Raw genomic sequence first — 12,224 nt, 5'->3', positions numbered from 1 at the left:
ATGTAGAATGTCTGTGTGTGTAATTATGGGTAATTTTCTTGTTTTTTTGCTTTCTCACTTGTTTTACAGGTTCTTTCTCTCTCCCAAGCTCTTCTCCACCTCCTTCTTTGCCCTCCCTCCCCTCCCCTCCCCTCTCCTCTCCTCTTAGTTGTTAAATTGGTGTGTATTTTTTGAAGGATAAACCTCCTTGTGTATCCATGATATTCACACTTTTAGGGTTTTGTATTACTAATTCTTTTCTCAACTTTTTGTTTTATTTTGTAGGTCTTCTAATCCTCTCTTTCAACTTCACCAAAGAGAGGTAAATTCTTTCCTCTCTTTTCGATTTTGTATGTATGCATTAGGTTCTTAGGGCTTTTGTATATATGCATTACTAATCCTTTCCTCACCCTTTTGTTGGTTTTATAGGTCTTCTAATATTCTCTTTCATCATCACCAAAAAGAGGTAAGTGCTTTCCTCTCTTTCCTATCTTTTTATCCTCTCTTTCTTTTTTTTTAATCTACCAAAAAGAGGGGTTTTGTTTTGTAGAGCTTAATGTATAGATTAAGCTCTATGTTTAGGATAGTGTGGCTTGCATAGTGCTTTATGCATAAGCCTCATGTATAATGCTTTATGCATAAGGTCTCATACATAACTTTATGCCTAAAGCATTATGCATAAGCTTTAGCATAGCTTGCATATAGCGGCATATTTTGCATAAGGCTTGTATAAGCTTTTGTATGTATGCATTACTAATCCTTTCCTCACGCTTTTATTGGTCTTTCCTCTATTATTATTGCACCTTTGGGTGTCGGGGATCTGTTTTGTAGGTTTGCGCATAAGCATTATGCATAATGCTCATTCATGCTTTATGCATAAGCTTTATGTATAAGACTCATGCATAGCTTTACGCATAAGGCCTCATGTATGCTTTATGCATAAGGCGTCATGCATGCTTTATGCATAAGGCCTCATGCATAGTTTTATGCTTAAGGCCTCATGCTAAAGGCCTTATGCATAGTGCTTTATGCACAAGCTTTATGCGCATAAGGCCTCATGCATAGCTTTATGCATAATGCCTCATGCATAGCTTTGAAGGTTTGTGCAAAAGCTTTATGCATAATGCTTTATGAATAATTCTCATGCATGCTTTACGCATAAGCCTCATGCATAGCTTTATGCATAGGGCCTCATGTATAAGGCCTCATGCATAGCTTTATGCATAAGGCCTCATGCATAGCTTTATGCATAGGCTTTATGCATAATGTGTCATGCATAAATGAATGAATGTTGAGGGATAATTCATGTGTATGCTCTTATTAAAATGTCCATGTGGGCTTTGTTATGTGTGTGTAGAAACATATCTCCTCGCACTCCAGATGAGACACCGGCTTACTCTCCGTCCTTCTCTCCATATGCCATGTCGCCTGACCAATTTATGGGTTTTGTAGCACCGGCCACGCCCGAGCAAAGAGTGATGGCCCAACAATATTTTGAGAGGGGCGGGCACTTCGACCGCACCATCAGGCACCACCACTGCTAACCCTAGTTCACTTGTACAAACCCCACAAAGAGCCACCACCCTCCCTCAGGTCGCTCGACCACTCATCACTGAGGAGAATGCTCGAATAGTGGAGGTGGAGGCGGTTGTTGTCTAAGTGGGGGCACGGATGGGTCTACGCCCCCACGTGAGTGTCCTTCCCATCTAGCGCCAGAAGCACTCCATGCTCGCGATCATCACCCACACCCGACGATGGGAAAAAATATTACACAATTGTCAATGGCAATGTGGTTTTCGATAATGTCGGGCAAGAGATGAAGAGCGGCATCCGCGAGCTTTGTCACATTGTCTTTGCAAATGACTTCATGAATTTATGGCCAAACTTGGTTAAAGATAAGAAAGATAGAGTCATGAATCAAATCAAGGATGAGTACAAGCGGACTGTCAGCGGTAGTGATGTCGTCCCCATAAGGTGGACAAAGGACCACATGGTGGATGTCATGAAACATTGGCGGGGAGATGTGACTAGGAGAGTGAAGGCAGGGGGTGAGAAGCCTTGGTACTACATGAGCACCGAGGATTGGAATAAGGAGAAGCAAAAGCATGCAAGAAATCCCCAACGCTACAAGCAACAAGAGGATGCGGCCAAAGCCCGAATGGAGAGCGTAGGAAGCTCTCACCTTGGAAGCAGTGATTGGGATGCATTCCATGTCTATTTTGTAAGTATCAATGCTTATTTTATATGTTTCATTTGATGTTATGTCTACTTTGTAAGTATCAACGCGCTTATCTTGTTGTTTTGGTACTTTTAGAATCAAGTGGTTGGTCGGCTGGCAATAGGAGAAGAGGAGGACATTGCTCATTGCCATAACACGTACTTTCTTTTGGAGAAGATTGAGCGAGAAGGTGCCAACCTCAATTGGGGACGCATTATAGATATGTTAAGTGCGGCAAGCCTTAACCTTATGATTTGTATACTTGCTTTACCATGTCATGTTAGATTGTTGTTTTGTATACCAAAAAAAGCGTCTTGTATGGTTTTGGGTAGGGACCAATGCCTGACCCTGAGAGTGAGGGCTCCAAATAGGGTGGCCTTGGCCATGTCTTTCCTCTTGTACATACATATTTTGGTCAGCTCACATCTTTGTTTGAGCTTGTATAGCTTGTATGCAATTTTGGTCATCGACGACGAGTATAGCTTGTAGAGCTTGTATGCAATTTTATGAAACTACTTTATGCAATTTTGGCTTGTCTCGTCAGAGCTTAATATGTATATTTTACATCTTGCAATATAATTTGGCCATTGTTCACACTGAATTGTGTACCTACTTTGTAATGTTGAAAACGTTATGGCACTCTAACTTTTCCAACAAGTTCGTTTTATTCTTCACATTAGAGTACAGTTGCCTTTGGTACTCTATAAGTTTGGCATAATGGTGCATCTAGCTACAAGGCTGCAGCAGCTGGATGCACCATTATGCGAAAAAAAAATTAATACTTGCAAGCGTCAAAATAACCGTTGAAAAAGAGTATCGAAATAGGAGTAAAAATGTTAGTCGAAATCGGTGTCGAAATGTCAGTCGAAATGTCAGTCAAAATCAGAGTCGAAATAAGTGTCGAAAAAAGCGTGGAAAACATCATTATTTCGATCCTTATTTCGACGCATATATCGACGCTTATTTCAACATTTCTATTTCGACGCGTATTTCGACGTTTCTAAGATTTTAAGCTTAGGTCTAAAGCGTCTAAAAAAACATGGATAATGGCCCCGCCTCTTGTAGTAAAATAAATAGTTTATGATGTGTTGTATTTTAAGTCTATTAGATTTATTGTTGCTTTAAACCTCCTTAATGTTTTAAATAGTTTGTGATGTAATGTATTGTAAGTCAATATATGATTTTTGGATTGCTCCTAGTATACTGTGAATTTTTTCTAAATACAAACTTGTTTAGTTTCTTAGGTTAATATATCTTTTATTCTAGATAGTAGAACGCAAAGCATGTTTTGCTTGAAACAAAGGTGCATGTTTGTGTGTTCCATTTTTCAAAAGGTTTTATAAATGGGTTTCAGCATCTTTGTTGACAATTGGGTGCAAACCAAAAAAAAAAGGAAAAGAGAAAAGGCACATGGCACACTTGACACAACTACATGACGTAGGGATATGTGCCACAAATTAGAGAAGGTCCACTCTAAATTTATATTTTATTGTTTTGAAAAGGAGGCTTGATAAACCTCACCATTCCTTTGTGTTGATTTGAATGTTTTTTTGCAACATGCTTGGAATGATTCTTTCCTTTGAAGGAGCTATGGTAATGACCTTCATATGGCTCCACTATGTAGTTTGTCATGCCTTATCATAAAAAATCTAAAAATACAAGGATTCAACACGGAGCACAAAGCATGGACTTTCTCACTCTTAAGATATCATGCTTGATACAGATTACAAAAATAACCTTTAAAGATCATAGCCAAAGTGTTGATTCTATTGAAGCCTCAAGTGCGATACTCTTGAGAATTTCTCATGTTATCGTCATCGACGTGGTACTAAAGATAAGCTCTAACTTAATTCATATATAGGTTTGCATATACCTTCATTGTGGCCCTAGTGTAGATCAATGATACTAGATGATGTAACTTAATATATTCATATATATATATATATATATATATAGGTTTGCATACCTTCTTAGTGTAGATCGAAATGATACTAGATGATATTCAAAACATTGCAACCTCATCGTGTGTGCACTTAAGTGACATCATGTACTATGGCCCATGATTTTAAATTATGGGAAATGAGAATGACTTTATTTCATGATTAAGATCAAGCATTCCTAAAATTTCCAGCATAAATTATGATTGGTTCTCATAATACTTATATCTACCCTTTCTAGAAGCATTTTTTTTTTAAAAACAGGCTGTTTATATTAAGAAGAAGGGAGGAAACTGGTTACAACGTGTTGAATAGCGGCTCTTTTAGAAAACCACGTGGGAGCTGGCATGCACATGCATTCTGCCTTCTTACGCCTCCTGCTACCTACTCTGCTCTTCCTTTTTAGCTTGATGGCTTACGGCCTCTCCCGACACATGCACCATTTCAATGTCTTCTTGCTTGGCCTCCACACAGGAGAATCATCAGCGTGCAAAACAGCGTGATCCCACCAGTGGGGCAGCCCGAAGATGATAGGCGGAAGCAGGCTGGTTCTCGTGGTCCTTTATCAGCAGGTCTCATTGCCTTGACTTTCTCTTCAGATTGCCTAGTATGGTCTCTAATACCTGTCTATAAGTAGTTCCTCTTCTGAAACTCTTGGGCTATGGGAGAGAGGTATGATTACTATTGTTTGTTGATTGCTTCAATAAGAGCTCTATCCTTGGATAGAATAAGTAGAATCTTGTCTCTGGTATTTTCTAATTTTCCCAGGGTGAAGTCTGAAGCTCTCTTTTGGTATTTAAGCAATAGCCTTCTCTCTAAACTGAAGAGGTCTTGGGCTTGTTTAATCCAGTACCTGTTGCATGTAGTGATTAAACAAACTGTGAGAGGGGGACCCTTGATTTCAGAGTTGTTAAATGTAGCGATAACCTCTGCAACCATGCATGCCATAGATACTTACATCTGATCACATTCCAGACTGCTGTTGAACATGCTATGTTTTCCCCTAACATTAGATTCTTCCAGTTGAGATCCTTTCCCCACTTCTGAATAGTGGAGTGCAGCTCTTTGAATGTGCTGGATATGTGTATACAATGAATGAAGATGTGAAGGTCGTCCTCTGGTAGGCCGCATCTTGTACATTGATTAGAGGAGATGTGCAATTTTGCAGCCTTGCCCTGGGTCCATATGGCTTTGTAGGCTATCAGCCATGCAAGGCATGACTTCTTGGGGTCGATATGTGTGCTCCACAGCTCATTGAGGATGTTATACCATTTTTTCCTATCCCAGTTGGTGTTCCATCGGCGGTTGACAGTGACGTGGATTGCACGAGCTCTTTTGAAATTAGGGATTGGGAGTAGAGGTTTGCTCTCTACCCATTGAAAAGATGAGATACTGAAGGTTGGAGGTCTGCTAATTTTCCAAATTTCCTGTTGGTTCCATTGAAGTGCTCTGCTTTGGATTAGATCCAACTCTGGTGATCTACTATCAAATTTGGCTACAAGTTCAGCTCTTGTTAGCCAGGTCCCTTTGTGGAGGTTGAATATATCTGCCCAGGTAGCTAGTCCATTTTTGTGCAGATTTAGAGCTATCTTCCCTTCCTCTAGTTCAAGGGGGGTCAGGGGGAGGATAGACCACCAGCAGGAATCGTTGGTTAAAATTCCTTCTGCTTTGTTGTCCTTGGGTATAATGGATAGAAACCTCTTGATTCTGAACCGGGCTTTCCATATGGAAGTTACTAGTTGACTCCCTTTGGGGGTTATAGGGTGCTTGGAAGCCACGATGGTGCTGATGGGAAGATTGCACCATTTATTGTGGCCTATGATAGTGAACCTGGGGGTGTCTTTGAGCAGCAGCTGTGCCCAATCTTCTGTGAGGTTCTCTAAGGCTCTGATGATCCATTTTGAGGCCATTCTGTTAGCATAATATCTGATATCTTTAATCCCCAACCCTCCCTTGGTTTTGGGGATGGTACAGCTGTCCCATTTTACTTTGGGTCTGCTCTTGTTCCATGGGTCCCCTCCCCATATGTAATTTCTGCATAGCTTGGTGAAGTCTTTAAGGTCAGAGTCTAGGGGCCTCCAGCAGAAGCTGAGGAAGTAGATAGTAGATGGGATGATGAAGTGATTCAGCACCATGATTCTCCCTGCTATTGACAGTTGCTTTCTTTTCCATCTTAGTAGCTTGCTTTCTAATTTCTCCATTACCCATTGCCATTTCTGTCTCAATGTCACCTTGAAACCCATGGGGATACCAAGGAGCCTGAAGATCTCACCATCCTGAATGATGTTACAGCCTTTCTCCAGGAACCGAGAAGGGGGGGCTCAATGAGGGTTTTTATTCCTGTCTTGCTGTGATTTATTTTGGAGCCTGAGGCTTCACAATAGGTTTGGAGGCAACTCCAGAGTGCCTTGATATTCTCTTCATCATTTGCTATTAGGCTGTTAGTGTCATCAGCAAAAATCTGAGTGCACATTTGATCTCCATTGGGTAAAGTGATGCCAATCAATTCTCCTTTGCTGATCTTGTCCTTGATTAGCCAATTGCTATAGCATACAGTAGGGGTGCTAAGGGACATCCTTGTCTGATACTCTTTCCTAAGGGGAAGGGGTCAGACAGTTCTCCATTAATGATAATTTTGGCTTTGGCGTTTCCAAATAAGGTTTTCACCATGTGTGTGAATTGGGGGCCCAGTCCCATATCTCTGAGTGATTGGAGGATGTAGTCCCACTGTATTCTCTCATAAGCTTTATCAAAGTCAATCTTAATAAACATGAAGTCTTGATTGGTTTTTTCTGCATATTCAATCCCTTCCCATAAGGCGATAATGGAATCCAGGATATACCTGCCTTTGATAAACCCTTTTTGTTCCTTGGTTATCCAGAGTTTCATGTGTTTAGATAATCTGAGGGCTAAGGCTTTGGCAATGATTTTATACACACTGTTGAGCATTGTAAGGGGTCTCCAATTACCCATGTTTTCTCTGGGGCCTTTTTTGTGGATGAGCTTGATAAGGCCTTCATTGATTTTTGATGGCAAGGCTCCATATTTCACAGATTCTTGCCACACTTGGATGATTGGTCCTGATAGCAAATCACAAAAAGTTTGGAAAAATTCAGCAAGAAGTCCATCCTCACCTGGGCTCTTTTTGATTTTGAGAGAGAAGATGACATCTTTGATTTCATCATGAGTGATGTCCTATTCCAGTATAGTGGCTGAATTGGCTGGGACCGTTTTGGATCTGGCTACTTTGATAGCCTCCATTGCAGCTGTTTTGGTTGGGGAGGGAGGACCATCTTCCTGAAAGATGCTTTGAAAGTAGTCAGTGAGGAGTTTTTTATTCTCCTCTTGGTTGGTTGCCTGTATTCCATCCTTGTTTTTAAGCAAGGGGATATGTTCTTGTCTTTGCTTGACCTTCAGCATTTTAGACATGTCAGGGCAGAGGGGCCTGTCAATTTTTCTTGCCCACCATTCCCTGGTAAAGAGCTTGGTATGTTGGAGGGCAATTTCTTCTTCTCTTTTAATTTTGGCTCTGAGCTGATTGACATTAGTAGGGTCAGTGGAGGATTCATGATCTTGAAGCTGCTCTTGGAGTTTTTTTAATCTGCTGATTCTGTGAGCTGTAACTTCCTTTCTGACCTGCTTGAGCAAGTTTTGGGTTGACTTAACTGATAGACTCCAAGCTTTGGCTGGGGAAAGATTGTTGCTGAGGAAGAAGTTCCAGATGTGATTGGTTTCTTCTTGTACTAGAGGCAGCTTAAATAGTTTAGGGTTTGTGTGGAACCAGCTAGATTTGTGTCTATTGTCTTGATCATCCATGGTAGTGATCTGATATGCAGGTAGTAATGTCGACTGAGCATTCACACCTATTGTATTTAGTATATCTTTCACCACTTGCATAAGATCTATCTAATCTAGCTTTTCTGGTGAGCTCTCCACACCAGTAGAGTAGTTTTGCCATGTGAAGCTTCCTTCTTGCCCCAAGTCTTGCAGATTGAACTTGCGTTTAACTTTTTTCCAAGTTTGTTTCTCTGTTCCAAACAAGGTTTGTCCTTTGGAGTTGAATCTGTCCTTAAGAGTTTCAACCATGGTGAAGTCCCCCATAATCAAAACAGGTGCTTGTAGTCTTAGTAGAGAGTTCCATGTTCTAATCCTCTGCTTTTGAGGGCCATGAGCATATACTCCTACATAGGTAAAGTTGTTAATGAGCACTACTATCCATTGATTGTTGTTGTCAATGTGAAAGTCTTTTAGGTCTTGGATGCAATCATTATGGATGCCCACTGCTAGGCCTCCACTTCCATGAGTGTGTAATGAGAATATCCAAAAGTGTTCAGGGGAGATGGAGTATAGCCTTCTATTCAGTTCCTCTCTTGTAGTCTTTATCTCCACTAGAGTGATGATATCCAGATGACCTTTGGCTTTAAACCATTGTCTGACTAGTTGGGCTTTCTTTGGATCAGAAAGTCCTTTGACATTGAAGCTTGCGAGTTTCATTATCTTTTGTTGGGGGGTTTGTTGTGACCTCCTTTAGTGGCAGACTGGTGGGGGGTGGAGGTTCCCAGTGGGCTCTGCCCCTCTTGAGTTCTTTGCTTATCTCCATGTCATTGGAGTTACTTGCTTGTGGTTTGGAGCTTTTTTCAGGAGCTGGGATGACTGTGGTGTCCATGTCCGTTGAATCCAGGTTGTCAACTTCCTTCTCTATCCTCTGTTTGTTTATAGGGGTGCTTTCTACACATTCATTATCTTCTTCTATATCATCTGGGTCTGGTACAGAGGCTAACACTGAGTACCTGTTGGGCTTGAGAAAGGTCTGAGGGGGTTTGGGTCTGTTAGGAGGTCTCCTTCTGTTGACTTGGATGAACTCAAATTTTATTTTATTTTAAAAAGTAGAAGGTTGAGGGCCAGGGTTAGGGGGAGCTTGGTTAGGGTTAGGGGGGTATTTCTTTCAGAAACTTAGGGTAGGATAAATCTGAGGGTGTTTGATGGGGCAGTTTCTGATAAGGTGACCTTGTTTCCCATAGTGGAAGCAGGAGTTGGGAAGGTGTTTGTAGAGAACTGGCTGAATATGGGAGAACTCACCACACCCTATAGCAATCATCTGGGAGAGGGAGGGAGAGGTCAAGCTCAACTAGAACTTGAGGGTGCCAAGCCGGGTTGTAATCAGAGACAGCTTTGGTGCCAAGGACTTGTTCGAAAGGTGATAATATGGTTTTGATCCATGGGGTCAGGTGAATGGGGAGGTTAGGGAGTTCTACCCACACTGGATAAGCTGAAGATTTGGGGCCATCAGGATTGAAGTCCTTTGTCCATCTCATGAAACAGAAGGGGAGATGCCTATACATCCATTGCCCTGAGCTAATAACCTTCATTGCCATACTTGGTTCTTTGAATAAGAATAAGTAGTAGCCTTTTGCAAGGGCTTGAGTTAGGGTGACCTCTATTCCCAGAGGTGTCCAGCTTTCCCTTATCCATGCTCTCATTGATTCCTTAGAGGGTCTTGGTCCAAAGAGTAGTCCAACCAAGCATCTTTCTGAGTAGTCTTCAACCTTGCTTCTGACATGTTCTATCGGTAAGCTTACATGCACAGTGTTGGTAGAGGTAATACCTAGTGAGGTGTTATTGGGTGTTGCTTGATGTTGGGCTGTTGTTGAAGGTTGGGATGGTTCTTTTGCTGGCAGGAGGGAGGGCTCTTTGACTAGTTCCTGGTTCTTCATGTGATGAAGTTGTTCTTTGGCTTCTTTTAGTTCCTGAACCAGCCTGGAGTTTTCATCCATTACTGCATCAATGATGGCTTCTTCTTTCCATTATTCTTCTGTATTGGGTTTCCAAGGGTTTGAGTGAGGGATTAGGACTTGATGGGAGGCTGAAGGTAAAGCTAAGGGAATGTGACTGCTGAGCATTTGATTTGATCTTGCAGGTGAAGCTGATGATGTCTGAGGTCTGATAAGGGACGGGCTCCTCCACTCAGTGCCCATGCACTTGGGAGGGCCACCGCCTGAGGAGAAGGAAAGTCTTCGATGTAGGGTTAAATGGTGAGAAGCTTGAAGGGGGATGTGGGAGATGGTGGTGATACGAGGGCCAGAGCCTACCTCTGCTTCATCTTCCCCAGGTTCCCGCCTCAAGCTCAAATTTTCCCTTTCCAGAAGCATTTTGTTCTCCAATTACATCCTACTTTATTGATTTTTGTACGGGAGTAATTTATTAGGTCTATTTGCACATGTCCAATGCTAATGCAATTAGGAACAAAGCCGTTCATAGTATTTAAACGTACGGAGGATATTCATCATGTGTAAATTTGAAGTATCTGGATGGCTTCTGTTCCTCTCTCACACGGTCTGTGTCTCGCACATATTAATCCTTCCTTTTAGCTGGCTCGATCTCTCTCTCTCTCTCTCTCTCTCTCTCTCTCTCACTCTCTCTCTCTCTCACACACACACACACACACACACAATGGTTGTATATATAGAGCAACCTCAGATTCGAAGCATCAAGGAGCTTGTAGATTCGGGACTTCGGCATGTGCCTGCCCAGTATATACGCCCACCCGAGGAGAGGCCTTGCCTCTCCGAGACTGCTAACTGCACCCTTCAAGTGCCAATTATTAACCTTGCAAACTTCCATGGACAAGCCAAATTACCAAAGAAATTGGGCTCGCCTGCGTCGAGTGGGGCATCTTTCAGGTACTGAAAAGCACCAGTATCCCTGCAACTGCCCATACTTTGCATTTATTAAGAGCCCAAAATATTGGCTTTCTGTGACGGTAAGCTGCAGGAGCTTGCTTTCATAGTATCAAAGAGCGAACCTTGCACAACCAACGTTTGCATTAAATTCTGCAACAGTAAGCTGCAGGCGCCTACCTTACAAAACCAACTTTTGAATTAAATTTTGATGTAATTATAAGGTGATTAATCATGGTGTCGCGCCGGCCTTACAAAGCCAACTTTGGGGTGCTGTTGCCGACTTCTTTGCATTGCCAACCGAGGACAAAATGCGATTAATCTCGGAAGACCCATCTTGTCCTTTGAGCTTCGTCACTGGCTTTGTTACCCACGAAAGAATTTGAGAGTGGAAGGACACCTTAGGATTCAAACCTTTCCCTACCATGGATGTCAAGCTGCTACCAGACTTTCTAAGGTGAGTTTTCGGACACAAAAAAAAGATCCTCCCTTCCAATATATATTGTTACATCTTTAGCATTTCATCTATTCCATTTTGATAGCTTAATTTTTCACGTGAATGAATTTTCAAGGATCAATATAAGAGTCTTGAAGGTTTCCTTATTATGGCTTGTACCCCCTTGTCGGTGTTCCTGTATCATGTTACACGTTAAAGTTGTTTAATCATCATATGTACTTACAATTATGCCCTTTATAATGTCTTCCGAACTCCCTTGGTGGACGTTGTTGAATCATCATTTGTTCATACTCCCAGGGCCCCTATAATTAGACTTTCATAAACAAATGGCTACCGTTGCACACATCCTATGTGGAGCAATTTTTACAAGTTTGGTATTGGAGGCCAAGGCCTTTTATAAGCATATTTATTAACAAACCATGGGATGCAAATTCTACCCTGCTTGTCCAGAGCCAGAGCTTACACTTGGGTTGTGTTCCCATTCAGATTTTGGATCACTCACAATCTTGATGCAAGATGAAGTTCCAGGAATGAAAGTTAGAAGATGAATGGGTTGATGTGAATCGTATATCAAATTCATTTGTTGTCTTTTTGGGAGACCAAATTGAGGTTTGTTTTGATGCATGCCATGCAAGAAGGATTAAAAGCCATTTAAATAAGATTTTGTAGACATATTGTATGTGGGTGAATGGCATTCTATTGCATGTATTACAACCACTTTAACACAACAAGATATTTGTGATGTAATGATGTTCTTATACTTATCTTCTTTCACAGATATTAACAAATGGACACTATAAGAGTGTCGAACATCGAGTTGTCACAAACCTAAAGAAGCCAAGAATGTCCATTGCTTGTTTCTATGGTCCAAGTGAGCATGAAAAGGTGGGACCTTTAGACAAGTTTGTGAGTGATGAAAGTCCAACTACATACAAAGAAACTATTTTTAGTGACTA

General features: G+C 41.5%; 1 protein-coding gene across 1 annotated transcript in view; it reads left to right on the top strand.

Annotated features, from left to right (window-relative positions):
- The window catches only part of LOC147619324 (fe(II)/2-oxoglutarate-dependent dioxygenase 4-like), a 19,234-nt gene extending 13,217 nt beyond the window's left edge, over nucleotides 1-6,017 (top strand). Inside the window, exons 5-7 of the mRNA XM_086773430.1 lie at nucleotides 4,609-4,741; nucleotides 5,148-5,254; nucleotides 5,897-6,017. Coding sequence (XP_086629556.1) covers nucleotides 4,609-4,741; nucleotides 5,148-5,254; nucleotides 5,897-6,017 — 361 coding nt within the window. The remainder of the gene's footprint in view (nucleotides 1-4,608; nucleotides 4,742-5,147; nucleotides 5,255-5,896) is intronic.
- The last annotated feature ends 6,207 nt before the right edge of the window (nucleotides 6,018-12,224 follow it).

Source organism: Cibotium barometz, chromosome 33 (genome assembly GCF_041138505.1).
Source record: "Cibotium barometz isolate CiBa-2024 chromosome 33, ASM4113850v1, whole genome shotgun sequence".
Lineage (NCBI taxonomy): Eukaryota > Viridiplantae > Streptophyta > Polypodiopsida > Cyatheales > Cibotiaceae > Cibotium > Cibotium barometz.
Note: the sequence above shows the minus strand (reverse complement) of the source record. Positions and strands in the feature narration are given on the sequence as shown.